The sequence below is a fragment of the Asterias rubens genome, chromosome 10 (assembly GCF_902459465.1).
Source record: "Asterias rubens chromosome 10, eAstRub1.3, whole genome shotgun sequence".
Lineage (NCBI taxonomy): Eukaryota > Metazoa > Echinodermata > Asteroidea > Forcipulatida > Asteriidae > Asterias > Asterias rubens.
The window spans coordinates 2,155,620-2,176,427 of NC_047071.1; the positions used below are offsets into that span (position 1 = coordinate 2,155,620).

General features: G+C 35.9%; 1 protein-coding gene across 2 annotated transcripts; it reads left to right on the plus strand.

The window, feature by feature from the left end:
- The first annotated feature begins 1,137 nt into the window (after positions 1-1,137).
- LOC117295471 (basigin-like) lies at positions 1,138-20,350 on the plus strand. Of its 2 annotated transcripts, XM_033778139.1 has the most exons (8): positions 1,138-1,424; positions 7,748-7,765; positions 11,089-11,364; positions 12,015-12,169; positions 13,100-13,208; positions 14,098-14,409; positions 15,657-15,798; positions 16,226-20,350. In XM_033778139.1, exons 1-8 carry the CDS (start codon positions 1,346-1,348, stop codon positions 16,293-16,295), a joined length of 1,161 nt encoding a protein of 386 aa, XP_033634030.1. In that variant the 5' UTR covers positions 1,138-1,345; the 3' UTR covers positions 16,296-20,350. The 2 variants fall into 2 exon arrangements, with proteins under 2 accessions (XP_033634030.1, XP_033634031.1); XM_033778140.1 differs by lacking the exon at positions 7,748-7,765.
- The last annotated feature ends 458 nt before the right edge of the window (positions 20,351-20,808 follow it).

Genomic DNA, 20,808 nt, shown 5'->3' on the forward strand with positions numbered 1-20,808 from the left:
TGGGCAACGCACGACAGCGAGTCGAACGGAAAGCCCTAATAAATTATTTAACATCGCATCCAGGTATTGCCGGGGTGGCGCTCTTCACTGATAACGGACAACTTCCCGATTTTTGTCAAAATGATTTTTTTTTTAAATAGGGGCTTTTTTCCACATGAAAATTCTGTTCTGTGCAACTTAAAACGAAATCATATAGGCCTATAAACTTGTTGAACTTGACAACAGCCATTTAAAATTTATTTCTTAAATTGTCAGATCAGCAAAAAAAACTTGGACCTAGCTTGTGTACGCAGGCTGTGTTGTGTAAAAAAAGTAATATGTTTGTTATTAACATACAAAACTAATCCCGTTGTCCGTAAACAGTGTATGTGGGAGCTCTAAGGCAAAGGGCGATTTATCAAAATTCTTACATGCAGACTCATTTTTTATTCTGGCAGAAAAACATATAAAGTAAGAGCTGGACCCCCAGTGGCCTTCAGCCTGTTTCCAGCAATCCATCTGATGACATTGAGTACAAATTTCCAAAACCCGATCACGTGGAAATTAAATGACGATTGCACTTTTGACTTTTAGGATAATACAATATCAGCAGTGGGTCATTAGGCCTACATGACAGATGATTTTACGAATAATATAAGGCTATCGACATGTACATTTAACGATCTCGGTCAAAAGATTTAAATCCTGAAAAATAACCCCATACAGCGGTTGTCTTTAAAAATGTGTCGGGCGGCCATTTTGGGGAAAAAACGTATAAAAAGGCCCGCCTTTCTTTTTTTCAAATACACACTAATTAGTGATTTTACTGAGACAGCTACAGAGCACGTGCTTTCCCAGAGAATTAAATCATCCATTATTTAAAAATTAGTTTGGAAAATTTTGTTTATTTGGGAGCGCATGGGCGGGGAGGAGGAGAACGCAATGGAAAATCTCCTTCGCGAAACCCCCACTTTCCAGACCCCGCCCCCGTATTCAATATAGCCAGTTCTCCAACATTCCACAATAGACATACCTTTAATTGAACGAACACTAGGTACCTGACTAGCAAAAAAAAGTCTAGTCCCTGCCCCAGGTAACGCACTAGCTATACAAAGAGCGTTAGCCAGACTATTTATTGTCCCTATGTTTTATGTTTGCTCTCCTCGGTCCTCCTGACTGAGCCGGTTGCACCCAGTTTTCTAAGCTAACGAAGAAGATCATCGACATCGGCGTAGTCTCTATCTATTTTTTGTCAAATATTCCTTGCAAAAGTGCTGCTAAAAGAACCCAAACAATATATAGTATTTGTGTACGACGATCAGACGTCGCTTGGACTTCTTTTAGGTGAAAGACAAGCGGGGGAAAGATGAGGTTGCTAATTGTTTTCGCGAGTGTGCTCGCGATAGAACTGCTGCAAATGTACAGTGTAGATGCCCAAGCTGATCGTAAGTAAATTATTTATTTTCACAGGGCAGCCATGTACGTGGTCTGAACATGGAGGAATCTGAAGCACTGGTTTTACTTTGGACCACTCTCACTAAGCTGTCAAGCCCAATTAGTTGTGTGTGTAACTAATACTGAAATCTGAATTATAATCGGTAAAGCATTTGGTATAAAACTTCAGAAAAGATCACAACAAATTATTTGTAAACAACAAGACAATATACAAAATAATTATAATTTACAAAACTTATTTAATATTTCATAATCAATTATCATTTATGATTGAAGGAATTTCAATGTTTTGATTTTAATAGTCTTGCACAATGTCAATGTGTAACTGTAATAACTGTAATTATAAATGCTTTTTCACACGGGGGGGGGGGCACAGCAGACTGGTGAATTATTTAGAAAGTTTTACAATTATTGAAAAACCATTTTCAACTTCTTTTTGTTGGGATCAAACTATAAAATGGTTGCAACGATTAATATTATAAGCCGCCCTCCCTGATTATCCGTTCAGATGGTTTACTTTTACTTTTAGAACACAAAAAGTTTTAAACAAGTACACTTTTGGCCTTGAGCTCTGTTTATAATAAAAAATAATAGTAAAAAAAAACAGCTCTTCTATAGCTCATTTCCAAAAAAATGATCAATGCGCTGCCTTTACATACAGAAACAATAGCAATTATATTAATACACCAAAATAAATAAGTTTTGAGGTTGCATTTGAAAGCAAAAACTGTTGGAGAGGATATTATTGTATGTGGTAACTTGTTCCTGTCCAGAGAGTTAACCCGAAAACACTGAACGATCCATTGCCTATCCGTCTGCTACTCTTTGAGATGTAAATCCTCCATCGCGGCTAACTGTTTTTTTTGCGATTTATTAATTGAAAGATTGATGAGGATTTGGGCCAACACTATGGATTGCTTTTAAAGGGTCAGGATTTCCAATCACTTTGCTTGGGGAGAAGATGACATTGTTAGTGTTTTGGTCTCATTCTAGAAAACTGTCTCTGTTAGGGTTTTAACGGAAACAAACTTAAACAAAAAGTCTGTTTTATAACTTAACAGTTCGAGAACAACGTAAATATTTACATTTCATGCAAAATTTTTACGAGTCTCTCTGCATTTATACAGTTCTTAAAAGGACTAGTATACACCAGGTCAATTTTTTAGCATCTATTTAGATTGTTTACCTTTACCTGGCTAAATGTACAACCACTGATAACATTGTCACTTCGTCCTTGTTTGTACCATAATGTGTACAACTGTACGTCTAGCAGCCATATCATTGTGACCATGTATTGGGTATAATTATTGGTGGCTCACTCAATCTTGCCATCTCCGGGAAAGGTCAGCTGCACGTAGCTGATGCAATCTCAGTCTGAGACTGGAACTTACGGTATTTTTCAGTGGTTAAACAATCCCTACATGTAGGCCCCACCCTTTGCTTTGATATCCTTGATTATTTTCATAATTTTTCAGTGTAACATTATTTTCTAAATGCTCGCCATACATGTACTCCATGAACTACAATGAACTGATTGATTTCAGCATGTAAATGGAGTACAACTGGCTACGATTTACGGCTGCTTTAGAAAGCAGAAAATATTGCTTAAAAATTTCCTGCAGTGCAGAAATGAGCAAGATACAGCCACAGATAGCACTGTGACATAGTATTTTTGCAAGCATAGTTTTGATGTGCTTAGCTTATTATAAAATTCTGGCCCAGTTTTAAATAAATTGTCTGTGAGACATACTATAAACTCATAACATTTCAATGTATACTATACTTGACTATATGTACTAAGAATAATGAACAAAAGTTATAATCTTCTTCTGTTACAATATTGGAATTAGCAACTTCTTCAACTTATTCTTCACATGGTAAGTTGACATGGTTGAGGGTGAGATGTTTAAATCTCAACCATGCACTGGAATACGTGGTGTAGAATAGACAAAATTATGAGCACTTTTGGTGATGTGGTGTTTTGTGCAATGGGTAATTTTAATAGGCCTGTTCACAAATTCAACAACATTTTAAACAGTTAATAAATTGTGCATTATGTATCTTTTTTTTTTTACATGAAATTTTCATGGGAACTGGTTGTAATGTATCAATCAGAATCAGCTGATTGCCTTTTTTGATGTTTTTGAATAAATTTTTGTCAAATATGACTTCTTTTCAGAGGGAAATATTTCACAGAAGAATGTCAAACACCATTCAACCTACTTTCAGACTAACATTTGTAGATGAGGATGAACAATCATATTTCTAAATTTTTATTGATAATTAAGCACCCTTTATTTCGGGAGGGAAGGAGGGAAGAGAAGTTTTGTTATTATTTCCCCATACGGACATTTAACTGTTTTTATTAGTGCTGATACAGAGAGCATTTCAATGGGTATGTGGAGCCACAGCTAGTACTGTGACATGTATTTTTATTGTTATTAATATTTATGATAATCACCTTTTAGTAAAGGAGCTTAACAAAATCCTGATTGCGAAATATCCCTCCACTGGTTATTTCCAATGATCTTTTAATTTTAATTAAAAAAAATAATTGTATTGTTGGAGGGTGGAGTTGTAAAAGAAATTCAGTTTTATATGTTGTAGTGTTTAAATGCAGGTACGTGGCCAAGATTTCCAATTAAGTCATTCACAGTGCAACCCCACCTCCCCCTTTTTTTTTGCCATACAATTTACCAAAAATTGTTTTGTTTTTACATAAACTATTAGGTACTTAGAAAGATGCAGTCAGCTTTGTACATTAAAAGGTTTTTGTCAATTCCCCAGTCCCAAATTTACAACAACAATTGTACATGTATATCATCTGAGCTCAGGTTTTTAGTCTCTGCTCTCTATAATACAGTGTAGGATATGGTTGGGTAACCCTAAAAGGACTTGCCGTTCTACATTGTTCCTTTTAGGGCAGTAGGTCTTGAAAGCCATCACAATATAGTCCAGCTTTCACAGTTAATTTATTTAACCCTCGCCACACCTGTTAGTACTTTGGGTTCTGTCTACATGTACCATGGTGGAGTATCAGTAGGCCCTATCAAAACACCAAACTTTAATGGAGTGAATGGTATCTGGGATTGAAACACCTACCTGGGGTCGATTTCACAACTAGTCCTAGCTAGTCTTAGGAGATATTAAAAACTTTAGGCTACTCCTAAGTCAGTTCTCGAGATAAGACTAACTGTTTTAAAACTCTTTGTAAAATTCACTTCCAGACTTCACTTCAGGTGAATTGGTCCAGTTGAATTGAAGTTATTAACTGCATTGCTGTTGTACCAATTGTTGACTGCCCATTGTGTGCCTCCAAACTGTTGCATGCTCTGCCCTGAGCAGAATACAATACAAGGGAAATCTGACTCAACGTGTACAGAGTGATGGCGTCAATTGTCAATTATTATAGGTCCATTAAATGGAGATTTTCTTTCCATTTGAGCCCTGCGTATTGTGGGAGGATTCTGGGTAGAGTCTGTAGAGATTGAATCTTCCTGATCCATCCCAAACTTTGCTGAAATTATCTAAATTTTCTATTTTGGTTGCACAATTTTCTAGTTTGGTTAGAAAGACAGCTTGATTTTGAACCTGCTTTACCAACTGAGCTACGATAGCCTAATGTTGGCCGTCTCTAAATTCTCTCTGCATATTTTTTTTTTCAGCGGGTATCATAATGTCACTAGCAAAATTAGTACATGTACATGGTTGACAAATCTGTTTCATGGACTCGCTACAGAGACCAAATATCCTGAGAAATGTTACAAATGTTTTGAGAAAATTTGTGACCCCCCTTCTGTGAAAATGAGCAGATGTCGCCCAATGCTATGAACAGTTTAATGTGGAAAATATAAACAAAAAAACATTATATATTATTATTTTTTTACTTTTTAAGATCTATATTTGCATGGTAAACCTTTATAGAGCACTTTCTTTTAGGCAATAAAGCTATATGAACACAACAATTTTGTGACCATACTTGTGTCTAATTTGTATGCTTTTGTGCGAAATGGTATTTGAAAACATCACTTTACTTGTAATTCGTTTTTCACCCAAAAAATGTATTGGCCAATTTCAAACAGGAGTAACTCAGCAAATTACTGCTGCTGGTGTGTTCTTTCCAGCCATGCATATAACTCAATTCTTGAAATAGTCAACATAGCTGACTCATTTTAGAGTAGCGGGTCACATTTGTCTCCGCAATCAGTCTAATTTGTTTTGTTTTTAAAATATGACTTTACTTTAATGGAGTTTTCTCAGGTTGTTTTTGAGGACAGGAAGTTTGCCAAAAACGCTGGCCAACCATGATACATTTAACGTGCATTTGATATCAATGAATACAAATTTTGTGGGCCTAACTAATTGCTATTTTCCTGTATACTGTACAAGTATTCTGACGTCAATAAGTTATTTAGTATACTCACTATGTATAGACGATGTGACCTCTGACGTCACACGAAAACCATAACATGATTCGCACGCATACCGCCGGGCAAAACCTTTGTGTTTTGGCAGGCAGTTAGAAAGTGTACGCAATCTTACTTTGACTGCGCAACTCAGTGCCCGGCGAAACATGAGGTATAGAGTGTTTTGTCAACAGAGGGCGGTTTGAATGTAAACATAGGTCACATCGTCTATAGGCCTACAATACATGTAACCTGCAATTAATTCAATACGAGAATAATTGCTATAACTAATGAGGCCTACATGTACATTCTGTTGTACATAAGGCTACATTTGTGGTTGGTTTTATCCTGGAGCATCTAAATTTTTGTCTACAGAGTGTCTTATTGTATGCATCATGGCCACACCTTTATCCATACAATCATTTCTTCTGTGGAGAGGGGATAGCAAGTGCATTGATCAGTTGATCCTGTGTATACAGATCTTAGTGACCCCTCTTGACACCAATGTCACACCTACAATATTAAATTCTACTTCAATGGTCACACACAGCTAGTGTCTGCTGCACTCGCCATGTCATTTAACACAAAATAATTATTAAGAAATGTGTTGAAAGGTATACCCAAAATACATGATACCAAGCAATGTGTACTATGTACAGTGTAGTACATGTAGTACAAAATGGTGTATAAAAATTATTGTACGTACGATGAACGCATGCACTAGTATAGTACTGTATAATGCATGCAGTATTGTACAAATGTACATGATGCACGAATGAAGGTATGTTGAATGCAAAGTACCATTATTCCCTAAATAGGATCTTCAGCACTGACATCTGCATCCTGTGTACATGCAATTAACATGATCAGAGTTGAATCTACATTGTATCACATACAGTGTATTGTACACTACATGTACATGGTAGAACACATGGAGCCAAAGGTAATTCTCAACTTCTCATGCCATAGAGTTAGATAGAGTAAGGAAACACAGCCACACAATCAAATTTAGATCCAGTATTTATTCCAGTTTATGCACAATACCACCAAGGCTTTAATGGTTGCCGTGTGTCCTTTGTATGGTTATAAATTGTGTTTTCTTTGACCATAAATTAATTGCCAGAATATGGTTCGAACGGCTTCAAACTGTTTGAATCAGTAACAATAGCAGAAGGCAATTTTCAACCATTTCATTTAAATATGTTGATTACTTACTTGGTAGAAGGTTAAGTTGAATTTTCTTTAGCTGCACAAATCTATCAATCATGCAAGGGACCTCCAAAGCATAAATCTAAGTTTATGAGTAAGGGTACAAAAAATTACATACTGAATTTATCTGTCTTGTAAGTCCGTTTGTAACATTAAGAAACAGGAGATTGTTACCGGGCAACCTCGGTAGTGTGGTTGTTAAGACACTGCTCTATAATTGCAAGGGTCATGGGTTCGAATCCCACCCGAGTAACATGCCTGTGAAATTTTTTTCACAGGACTCGGGAAAGTACTGAGTATACAGTGCTAACACACATTGGTGTATGGGTAAAAACCAAAATTAATAAACAGGAGATTGTTTGTTAGGAAACAATTACAGTATAGGTTTTTGAAAAGGCACTTGTCTAAAATGGTATCTAAACTCATATTTAAATAAATAAATAAATAAATAAATAAATAAATAAATAAAATTCTTTCATTCCTAGTTTTGCACCCTCTATTCAATTGGCAATGATGGGTTTATCGATGCAAGCCCTATGGGTGTCTGGATGACCCTCCGCTCATTATGTATTATTTTCTTCAAAGCCAATGTTTATGAGTGAATATTAATAAACGAACAAACACACAAACGTAATCAAGATAATTTCTTACTTCTGCACAATTTTCCTTTTTTGTTGGCTTTCTTTTTATTCCTTTAGAGGCACCAGGGAACGAGGGTAAGATAGATTGCCATGTATAATCAATCCCTCCCTCCACACTTGAGGTGGATGCATGCAACAGTTTGACTTAACCACAATTTAGAGTTTTTTACACTCTGGGGAATGCACAATTTATTTTATTTTGAGTGTGGTGATTAATTTTGTTGTATCGGTGCTGACCTTTCTTCAAAGATGGACAAAATCCGCCGAGAGAAGTTAATTTTGAATTAAATTTTCATACATTGTGTGCTGATAGAAGTTAATTTTGAATTAAATTTTCATACATTGTGGGCTGTTGTAAAGTTTTAAAAAGGCAATCAACGAATTACGAAGTAATTATGAATTCAATTTTTTACTTTTGCTTGAAAAGAAAAAAATAATAAAATAAGATTAGATTGTTTAGCTCCCTATTTTGGGTCACATGTTGAACATCTTAAAAGGTACATTTTTCAAGATTAACATGTTTAAAATTTTAGGTTGAATGTTTTTTCTGTCATAATCTAATTTCCAGTTAGAGGTCAAGATATAATTTCACTCCATTTTTCACTTCAACATTGTAGCACATGTATAGATGAGTAGCCTTTTCACAAACTATTGAAGGAGCGTGTGTTTATATTCTCATTTTTGGATAATTTTGATAACTTATTTGGATAATTTTGATAACTTATTTGCATCAAGTTCTGGTAATTTTATTTTGTCTTTTGCATGTCTTTTATATTATCTTTAAACTTCAGTGCATCTGATAAGTTAACTAATTATTCATAACACCGGTTTGTGGGTACTTGCCATTGTTGTTCTGTAATTCCCTTTTCTAAGGAATTCCTATAATTTGGGGACCCAGTTGAACAAAGAAAGACATGGTGAATCACGGACATTTGTTTTATCATCGGGTAAAAGTTCCCACACCATTGTATGTGCCTACCTGACCACATTTTTTACTGGCATTTTGACAATTTGCACTTAAAATGGAGGGTTTAACTTTTATTGAGTTTGAGTGGTAAAGCCAATTAATATAATATTTATCTGTTTCCGGTCCACCAATCGGGTTAATTTTTCTAGGCAGACAAGGTTGAAACAATCTCATGTTACAGTTTTGATCACATGCATGGTCGTGTAAAACAAAATTGATCATTCAACTTACAAAGTTTGTTTCTAAAAGGGATGGTTCTTCACATTTGTAACATGTTTAACATGTTTACTTTAAAACTGTTTCACATACAGGAAAAGTTTCCGTATGGCGCCACCACTTTTTCATTCAAAATAAAATAATATAGTATCTAATTTACCTGGTTGATATATCCTTTTTTGTAAAAATGAGTGAAAAAGTGGTGGCGCCATACGGAAAGTTATCCCACATACAAAATATCCAAAAGCACGCCTTCTTAAAATTTCACTGGGCATGCTGGGGAATATAAACATGATGTGGTTGGTTCACTGTCCCTTGTTTATTTCACCACATCTGTTGCTCTTCCTTATTTAATATCAAACTGATGATATTAGAAACTTAATTTGTTTTATTCTACCTTTTTGTTTTTCTACTGTGTAAACCCTACAATTTTACTGATTTTTGTTGTAGTTGTCAGGCATGAGAATCTTCCGGTTTAAACCGGAATTCCGTTTTTTTTCCTTTCAAAATTGTGGTCTCCGAGTTCGATGTGAATTTGCTATAAAATTCGGGGGGTAGGTTTTTGGGGGTATACATTTGGATTTCTCTAATCCCTCTTCTCTAGTCAGACAATGTCAGTTTACCTTTGTAATTGTTATTATCGCGGATCCACACGTACGGCGTTCATGAAAAAACGGCACCTAAAAACTAAACAATAAATTGCCGTCCAGCAACTGGCCCAGTTTACGGCTTGTGGTCTTCCTGGCATCGCGCATGCATGCAGCAGCAGCGACAGATGTATAAACTTGCCTCATTCCTTGCTTCGTTTATGGTGGTACGGTTCAATAATGTTTGCGTGTAATGCGCCTGGTGCTGCAGCAAAGATAACACGTGTGGAGACTTTTGAAAGTCTACTGAAAAAACAATGCACGTGTTTGCACCATGTGTACTGTGTACTGTGTACTGTGTACGTGCAGGTTTGTACACGAACCAATGAGCGGCGCGGCACGAATCTGAGATCGCCGGCAGGCCATGGAAAACTGGTACCTGTTATTGCCTCACAACCAGCGAAAGATATATTGGGAACCAGCGAACACACTGTATGTCCGGACGACGTGCTTTCTTCATTGGTTCTATTTCTATGTTGGGGTCTAATCTCAACCTCGTTCCAGTTATACCCTATGCTGAATAACAACCTCTTTCTCAAAAACACATCGTTAAAATCACAAACATTTAATTGCAAAAGAATTTCTTTTACACAACCGAATTTCAAATCAAGAACCTATAAAAATGGTTGTTGGTGAGAAAAAAAGCATTTTCAAGGGCAGAAATAAGGGATAAGATCGTCAGAAAAATTAAAATATTGTTACTATTATTTTTTTTTTTCCTTTCTTTTTCCGGAATTATTACAAAATCGCAGGCGAACCCAAAATTGTTTGAATTGTTTGAGCTTTACATTCCTTATTTTCCCTTAAACCTATTTAAAAAAAAAAAAATGGAAAAATCACACAAAAGTAGCTCACTTATACCTGGAAAAATAGGTGTCAGAAATGCATCAGAGACCACCACAGAGCTTCTAAAATACTCGACCCCGGCCGTAGGGGACTTCGCGCTGCGCGCTTCGCACACAAAAATGATGGAATATTGACATTTCCGATCAACTGAATTTTTTTCCTGTTTTTTTATCATCACCCATTCTCATGCCTGAGTTGTGTACAGCCATAAAAACACTGACACATTTGCGTAGAACTTGCATGGGATATCAGTGACGTGTTAGAGGAAGGAAACCAACATCATGTTAATATTGATGACGCACGTATACACTGCTTGTTCATCAACGTTTGGATTTTAACAATTGTTGTAAAAAAAAGTTTAAGCTATTCAAATAAAACCTCTCAATGGTCCTTAACACTCAACTGCTAGTGGCAAATAAACTCAGGATTTTTTCACAGTAATGAATACAAAATAAGAGTGCTCTCACTAATATGACATGTATTTTAAAAGCAAGTGTGATACATTATAATTTATAACAAAATACTATTACTTGCTGACATGCCTGAAGGCTGACATAGTTCAGATCATTTAGTTATTCAATACTTTTAATGCTTGCATTACACTACAGTTGACCCTAAATTTCTTCTTTAATGGCACTGTATAGCCAATCACCACACCAATATTAAGAAGGGGAAATTGCAAATAGTGAATCTTTTTTTTTTCATTTTTTTTTTTCAAACAGTCCCTACGGTTACCCCTGAAAGCAAGACGATTACAGTTGGAGATTCTGTCAACTTCACCTGTATGACCAGCAAAAACCAAGAACAAAATCCCTCCTGGACTCAAGAAAACAAGGAGACTGGGGACAAGGTTAAAACCTTTAACACTACTACTTACTACAGTGGCGAATCAAAGTATAGTACACTACAAATCCAAGATGCACAATTTAGTGACAACGGCAATTACGTCTGCCAAGTAGGCAATAACAGAGCCTATGGTGATCTTACAGTAACGTATGGTGAGTGTTTTTTTTTATGTATGAATTGGTAAGGTCAAGTAAAAAGGCCATGGTTCTCAACTTCTCTTATGATTGTGTTTAAAAGAAATATTAAAAATAGCTGAACGTGACTTGGTTACTATGCTGTCATATTTCCTCACTTCACTCGATTAAAGACACTGGACACTATTGGTAATTGTCAAAGACCAGTCTTCTAACTTGGTGTATCTCAACATTTATGCATAAAATAACAAACCTGTGAAAATTTGGGCTAAATCGGTCTTTGAAGTTACGAGATAATAATGAAAGAAAAAACACACTTGTCACACAAAGTTGTGTGCTTTCAGATGCATGATTGCGAGACCTCAAATTCTAAATATGAGGCCCTGAAAACTACGTTACTTCGGAGGAAGTCGTTTCTCATAATGTTTTATACTACCAACAGCTCTCCATTACTCATTACCAAGTAAGGTACTATGCTAATAATTATTTTGAGTAATTACCAATAGTGACACTATTGGTAATTTCTCAACCGAATCAAACAAAACATGCTGAGAGCACTGGGTTTTGAAGGGTTGAGGATAGTTATCTTAAGGGTATGAAATCCCCTCTGCTGGTTTACAAAAAAGGAAAAACTAAATTGTCAACATTTTATTTTCTCATGGTTGAAGATGGAATCGTCGTAATTAAAGGCAATCGAGTCATTGAAATGGAGCAAGATATGAACTTCACATGCTTTATTGATGGCGACTCATCTGTTGAGGTCACATGGAAAAAGGAAAATACAATGCTACCATCTCCTGAGCTGCCTAACATTGAAGTAAAGGTAAGGACCGTAATTTCCTGCGGATTGGGCGCTCGAGGCAGATAGGACGCGAAACTGCCAAACAAAAAAACAAATAATTTTAGGCCGAATGTGATGAGGCGCACTACAAATCACTAAATTTCCAACACTGGAAATGGACACTTGGAGTTGTTTATTTCAAAGTGTTATAAAAAAGAGAGAAGGTATTAAGGACATGATCAAAGCTACCTTGAAATCTGAGACCATTGGATTGAAGTGACTTTTCCTTTAGACCTTGTAACCTGTGATATCCGTTTACAGAAAAGCCACGCAACCTTGTCTTCCTGCTATGCCTTTTGGCACAATTTATGAAGAGCCCAATGGATGAAATCTTACATTTTGTGAAGATTGCACCAGGGCCCAATTTCATAGAGCTGCTAAGCACGGACATTTGCTTCTTAAAGCATGAGATTTCTTTCTTGATCAAAACAGGATTACCAAACAAATTCCCATTTGTTGCATATTGCTTGTTACTGGTGTTCAGCTGTTGTTTGCTTATCAGCTTATCCTGAAAATCTCGTGGAAATGAGGTCGATAATGCCTTGTTTTTTTAAGGCAAACATTTCATGCCGAGGTCTGGTTTTTATCAACTTTAAATATGCAGAAAGGGGGAACAACTGTACATTTGTGAAGCTGTTATTTTTATAGTGCTTGAATTTACGCAAACAATTTCAAAAATTAATACGTGATGTAAAAGAAACCTGATAAACAGGATCTTTTAAAATGACACCTCAAATGGCGCAACCAAGATATTGATGTTAATGACGCTAAGTGAATTGGGTAAAAATAGTATCTTAAATTGTAGATGAACTTTAGCCATGCAAAAAATAGTTAAAGTCTTGCTGTTCCTACCCTAGCAGATCTAATTTTTGGAGGTAATTGTTAAATTTATTTGTATTTTCTTTATTTCAGGGAAGCTCTCTGCTTATAAAGAAGGCATCGACTGCCAATGGTGGTAAATACACCTGCAGTGGATTGTACAACAAAACAATTCCAGTTGAACAAACTATTTATGTAGGAGGTAAGGTATTCAATTAATTAAATTGAGTATAATGAGGCAGTCAAGCCTGGTTTGAGGCTTTGTATGGTTATGTTGCTTTATGACAATGGTTGTGGGCAATTTACATTTACCAGTGATTTCCATAGTTACTGGAATGTATTAAGCATTGTGTTGGCATTGTGTGCAGGCTTTTACTCTCGTCAGACTGGTGTGCAGGCTTGTAGAGGATGCCAAAGATGCCTGTGATAAGAAAATGCACGATTTGTAACTCCACATGTGCTTCTCACGCTCTGTGTTGAGTGTGATTTTCAAGGTGCAGAGTTCGAAGTGGATAGATTCTAGATGAGTAGGATTTGAAACTTTGCATGGTGGAAATAAGATATAGAAGAGTTTGCGGTAACACCATGTAATGAATCTCTAAATGAGTTGGGGTGGTTCTGAAAAGAACCGTTGGATTTACTCGACGTTTCGATCAGTATGCTCTGATCGTCTTCTGGAGAATGCTGGACTCTGATGCTGCATGCTGCTTAAGTACTGGGCGGCGGATTAGCTTGGTGATGCACGAAGGCGGGAAATACAGGCGGGAAGTTGAACTCGATTGGCATTCTAATGAGGGGGTTTGCACTTGCACTCGACAATCTTATCTTTTTGTTAACTCCTCCCCCCTCCACATCTTTGCTGATTTTCTGTTGTAATTAATTGATTGATTGATTTATTGAATAATTGAAGGCTTGGTATATTCGTGTCCCAGTTATGACAAAACAACACATTCATGTATACAGGACATCCATACCCGTTAGTGAATTAGCTTTGAAAAATAAATATCTGATAATAAAAACTATATAAAAATATCAAGTTTGAGGTGTTACTCTCTTTTACACATCCCCTTTTTTCATCTTTTTGTTTCAAGGGGAAATGCGAATCAAGTCCCCCAATTCAGTGAAGTTTACAGAAGGAGAGCGTGCTCGCTTTGAGTGTGTCATTCTCCAGCCAGAAGGCGACCCCAAACCTACTTTCCAATGGATAGTGAGCACTGCAAACTACACCTTTGAGCTGACTGAGACGATTGAGGGAAGTCGCTACTCCATTGAGCCGTCCAAGCACAAGACTGGATCCATCTTGCACATGCTGGATGTAGTCAAGGAAGACAGAGGAAACTATACTTGCATTGCAACCAGTAACGTGACTGAGGTGACCCACACAATATTTCTGCGAGTTAGAGGTATGTTGAATGATTTGAACGATTACCACTTGAAACGGCTGGGTTAACAAACTGCAACTCTCGTGCGTACATTCAAAAATTAGGAACCCAGTAATTAGCATGATTTTGTTTCCTTCACCTGTTCACACATTAAAAACTAACATACGTACATGTACATTGTACCAGACATGTTTGAGCACTGTTGATTTTTTTTAAACAGGATTCACCCTCATTCTAACAAAATTGTCTCCACCAAACTGTCAACTCTGATGTTGGTAAAGTTTCTGGCCCCTTTGCTAGAAGCTTTTTATTATAATGTTTGTATCCATGGATGTCCAAACATTTTTATCGGGAAACTACTGAGTATACAGTGCTTTTAAGCACATCAATGTAAGGAACTGTAAAACCAACTAATATTCTTTATCTGCAAAGCAAAGTTAACATCTACATGTTATATATATATCCACTTCCTTGTGTGGCTATGATGAACTACATGTTATGTACACAAGCAACCAGTCATGCAACTATTTAAAAAAACACATAAAAAAACAAAAAACATTGCAGTCTCCATAAAACATAACATTTGAAGTCGTTTCTGGTGTCTGAGCACAAAATTGCCTGCAGCCTGCATGAGCGCTTATGTGGGACAACCATGCTCTTTGGCTCTTTTGTGTGATGTCACAGGTGACACGGTCTTTACAAAAATTCAACAATACAAATTGTGGTGACTCTATTATGCCTATAAAAGTCATAAATTTAAATCATACTGGAATCACAGTGTCTGTTTTTTTATTTCAGTATTGAAAGTGTTGATAGATATTTTGTATTTTTGAATTTCTGGCTTGTACATGGCAACAACATGTACATTGTGTGACTGAGTGAACAAGGGCAAGGTTTACATTTGCAAAGGGCACTTCAGTGGGAAATCTTTAAAGTCATGGGATAATTTTGAAAGGGCAAAATTCCAATAATTTGTAACGCCTGTTTGGGACAGATCATCTAGCTGCTCTATGGCCATTGATTTTGATTTTATTTAACAATCCCCACAGAGTTCTATAAATTATATCAAGCGTACAAAAACAAAAAGGAAAATGCAAACAAGAATTTAAAAGTTTAACTCAAGGAATTGTCAAGGATAACACAAATAAAACCTAAAAATGCTTATTTCCATTGTGGTCCTCAACGTCGAAAAATACATTCAAAACACACTCAAGAGGACAAAACATTAAGACAAACCATAATAATATGTAATGCTTGTTTTTGAACAGATCGTCTAGCTGCTCTGTGGCCGTTCATTGGAATAATGAGTGAAGTCATCTTGCTTATCATCATTATCTTCATTCATGAGAAATGTACCCAAGGAGACGACTTCGGTGAAGAGGATGAGGAAGAAGAGGAAGGAGCTGAACCGTAAGTTTTTATCCTTGAAATATATTTCCTTTCATTTCTTTTATTGGCTCTGCTTACCGCCAATTCTGCACTTACAATTACCATTCTCAGCTTGACGACAAGTGCCAAATTTCTCCGCAAAGCCTTGTAAGCGTAGAATGACTATTAATGTGGAGTACGCACACGCACAAGCTAAAAGTCCCTTCTAAACTGTGAAATACACTTGACTTAAAGGTACAAAATTCGTTAGCGCTGATTGTTTGCTTACGACAAACACAAAATTGGGCCCTGGTCATTGCCTTGGTGCCCTTGAAATGCTACAGTTTAAATTTACAGTTTCCTCATAGGTTGCCTTTACCAAGGAGAAAATGCCTAGGTGCCCTTGCCCTTTCAAAAAGGAAGCCTGATTATGTAAAAGTTGCAAACTTCTTTTCCTTTTTTCTTGCAGTATCAAAGAGAAAGAGAAGATCAGTTTGGACGGTGAAGGAGATATGCGAATGAGAAGCAGCAACCAGTGACTAACCAAAAGGACATGGCAAAATAGACCACAGACTCGAGTCCACCCTGAATAAAGAAAGAGATGGACAATATGACTCAATCTTCACTCGACCGTCAAAATTCCCTTCCCTATCTCAGGCAAGTTTATGGTTCAGTATGACTCAATTCAGTGTTGATCATCCATAGTTCCTTCACTGTCAAAAGCAAAATAATGACAGCATATGACTTTCCTTTAGTAAACACAACCTTGTCCTTCTCGAGAAAGAGTTTTCTTCAGAATTACTCCTATCTAGGAAGATACTCCCTTATATAAAGTAAAACAAATTAAAATTGCAACCCTTATTAAAAAAAAAAAAAATTGAGCTTGTGGTTCAACACAAATTAATAACTTGGAACTGTACTTTCCAGTCACATAAAAACTTACAATTTTCTTTCAAATAAAAGTAAACCATTACTGATTTCCATACACCACATGACGTAGAGTAATTACAGTGTAGCCCATAATTTGTTTGGGTATAATGCTAATTATAGATGTCGGGTATATGGAATGAACATACTTTGCATTGCTTAAAAAGTATAAATTTCACAGCAAACAAGTAGTTTGTATTTTATCAAAAGAGGACTGACAAAGTTGGGGTTAATAAAACAAAAATACACGCTGGACAAGAAATGTGAGAAATAAATTACCCCTTTCTGAAATACTGATCAACAAATATAGCTTTGAAAGAAAGTTAAAAAAGAACGAGTTAATAATAAAAAAATTGAATTGGGGAGCAATAAATACTTTCAACTGTTGTTTTTTATTGAATCATTTTTTATGAACTATTTTTTAATGTATCCATCATGGGTTGTGTTTTGTAATTGTTTTTTCACCATTTTTTGGGGGCATTTTACAAATCTTTTTGTGTGTTTTAATTCATTTGTATTTTTTGGGGTTGGGGTAATTTTGTTGTTTCTCAATTAAGGAGAGGTGGGGTGGGGATGCTTGATATAGCTCCTTCTACAAGTGCTTCTAGTGCTTGACCTAAAGGGATGGATACATGTATGTAAGTGATGACCATGATCAAATGTAGGGTTGTGCTTTTGGCGGTTAATCATTAATATTTCAGTCGTTGGCCAGTGATTAATCAATGGCCAATTCAACCGAAACAGTTATTGGTTATGACTGCCAAAATTCACCTCAAGTTAATATTATACGTCTCTAAACTATGTTTGCATTATTTCCTATCAGCATTGGAGGAAAAGAATGCACAGTGTATGATAAATATGCACATTGTTTTTTTCTATTCAGTCATCCATTCATTCTTATTCCATAATACTCTTGATGTGTCCAATAGGTAGTAATTGTGAATTGAGTTACCTCTAATCCAACTAATTGAAATAACTGCTGCTTGTTCATTGTTGTGGCTGTGTGATCATTTCCTTTTAAAAGCTAAAAGGGGCTCTGTCGTAATGATAAATGCAGGCATGTGGTTAGTCTTATACAGGACTCTTCCTCTGTGGTGTACCCAAATCCTAAATAATTTACAGTTTAAAGGGACTGTGTAGTCATCATCAATGCACGCCTGTGTTGGCTGTACATGGATAACTCTAACCCAGTTACTGCACAGGCGCGTGCAACATCTGTATCATATCTATACATTGTTCGTGCGCACTTTCAATAACTGGGTGAGAGTTAAATATTGCATGTACAGCCACAGATGACACGGTCCTTTGGAATACTAAACTTTAATTCAATCATGACAATTATCAATTTAATGTACTGTATGATAATTAATTTTATGCAAAACAGGTGCATGGTAGTTAGGTTAAATTCACAACTCAAAATATCACACAGCTATTCAATGAATTGAAGCAGTTTTTGTTTTGGGAATTTTTTATCAGTGGTTAATAGTGCTAAACGAAATGTAAAATTTTGATGTAACCAGTGAAATAATATCAAATTCAAGTAGTTGTACATGTATTTATAACAGTGTGTAAGAGATCTTTTTGCATTGATCTTTTTCTAATAATGCATTTAATAAGTATTGTAACTTGTAGAAAAATTAAGGGAAATTCATGGATTATTGATTTATGACAAAGTTTTTTTATTATATTGTCCCTTTCAAATAACAACAGCTACATTTGTAGTTGCTTGCTCCAAGAAAAGTTATAAGGCTGAAAATATTGATTTTTCAATTTTACAAGAGTGATTTATTTCTCTTGTGGAGAGAGATGTTTTACACAAAACTTGACAAAAGTGTTCATTGTCCGCTAAAACATTGACACAAAAACCTCAGAATTGGTGAAATCATGTTCGTAATGCCTAGACCATAAATGGTTTGAAATCTATGCTTTCTTGAACAAAAAAAAATGTTCTATAAAATATAGGAAGGATTTTTACTTCGTGGTGTCATCGTGAGACCATTTGCAGCTTGATTGTTCCTATGGTGGTTGTTCAATAATGCTGATAAGAAAACTAGACAGTTAGATTATCCTCAAATACATACCATCATCGTATCATTATTGTATCGCGATCGGTATTGAGAACCAATGTGAAAATGGGCTTGGGAAATTTTCTTTGAGGGTATCTGGTGCAGTAACCTGGGCCCAATTTAACAATGTGCGTGTTGGTAAAAGTGTATTTTATTAAACATAACATTCAAAGAAGATTGTGTGTGCGGTCACAATGGTTAAGCATTCTTAGCATCACTAATCTGCTTTATGAGCACTGACAATCAAGCATGCCCTTTGCTTTGCAACACTTATGTTATAGAAGCTGGGGAGAAGACGTTTGCTGACAGACTTTTTGAAATTGACCCCAGATGAAAACTAACCCATATTTTAAGCAACACAACCTGACTGTTAAAACATTTGCCTCTGTGGTATATGCCATGCCCTGTGGAAGTTATAGTTGTATCATGCATTGTATAGCTCATTAGATATGGAGGTCGCCATACATGTAGGCAGTGTTTAAATAACATCAAATATGTGTAAATATAGAAACCAATTTGATCAGGTTATGATAATTAATATGACTAGGTTTAGTGGTTACTGCTTGCGTGTAAACAAGATTTGTCCGAAGCAAGTCACATTCACAAAATTTGTACCAAAATAGGAACCCACCCAATGATATCTGAGATTTGTGCAAATTGAAACATTTTAGCTAAGTCCTAGTTATTAGTTTGTAATTCTTGACCTCCATTGTTGACCTCATTAGTGGTTGCACACCATAGCCCTAGAGACCTCTAGCCAAGACGAGAGAACTTCGGAGCCTGAAGCCGAATCCAAAGACGAAGCCGTGAATTTGAAAAGGGCCCTAGTCGTGGTTTGGTCGTTCATGGCTGTATGGGACTATGTTTCTATACAGGCTGTAGGTCGATACCAAGCACTTGCACTCATTGCACGATGTTTATACTCATCTGACAACTATGTCAATATCACCTTATCAATTTCCAAATTGCACTTCATATACCTCCCAAAGTTTTTGTTTATTTACCTGCACTATTTTCAACATTTTTCTGCCCTCAATTTGTAATCCATCTTCAGTATTTCTAATAACTAATATATATATGTTAATATTTCAAAACTTGTATAAGTTCTGTAGATGACGTAGACTTTTTCAATAATATGTGATTTGGTAGTAGAGTGGAATTCGTGTGGAGTGGTGGTGTCATTGCAGTTTGTTGTTATTTTGTGACAATCTAAACCATGTATGTTGTGACAGTATTATTATGTAACAATTAAGAGGTACATGTATCAATCAGTCTGGCAGCTCATCACTTTTAAGTAGACCACAAACTAAGTGTTACTCAAATTGCAGGTGTGTTTTTTTTACTTGATAAGTGTCATGGAGTTTGTTGTCTCTAATTAACCAACTTAGGCCATACATGTATTACAAATACATAACTGACGAGCATTGAAATCATTTTAAGGTTGGACTCTTGAAATAGTTGATCAAGTTAGTAATATAATACTTGATTAAGTTATGTTACTCCAAGCTTAAGGGATAACAATGGGTTGTATACACTTCATTATAACTATGGTTGAGTGTAATTAGAAAACAGATTTTCTTTATGCATGAACTTTAACCACTGACAAAATTATCTTTTTAGTTATTATTATTTTATTTTATTGTGTTAATACCTGGAAGTTCTTCTCTCGTAGTTTTTGAAAACAAATTGGATACATATCTGGTCAAAAAGCTACCTTACACTTCACATCTTAAAGGGACACATTGCCTTGGATCGGTCGAGTTGGTCTTTGAAAAGCGTTTGTAACCGTTTTTTATAAAATGCATATGGGTAGAAAGATGTTGTAAAAGTAGAATACAATGATCCACACAAACATGCCTCGAAATTGCGTGGTTTTCCTTTTACCTCGACGACTAACACGTCGGCCTTTTATGGGGGTCAAAATTTTGACTCCCATAAATGGCTGACCGTGTTAGTTCGCACAGTAGAAGAAAAACCACGCAATTTCGAGGCAAACTTGTGTGGATCATTGTATTCTACTTTTAAAACATCTTTCCAACCATATGCATTATATAAAAAA

Excerpts from the sequence above, each read along its gene's own strand:
- LOC117295471 (XM_033778139.1), top strand. The coding sequence starts at position 1,346 with ATGAGGTTGCTAATTGTTTTCGCGAGTGTGCTCGCGATAGAACTGCTG. Across the intron at positions 11,365-12,014 it reads TGATCTTACAGTAACGTATG|ATGGAATCGTCGTAATTAAA; the intron begins GTGAGTGTTTTT and ends TCATGGTTGAAG. Across the intron at positions 13,209-14,097 it reads ACAAACTATTTATGTAGGAG|GGGAAATGCGAATCAAGTCC; the intron begins GTAAGGTATTCA and ends TTTTGTTTCAAG.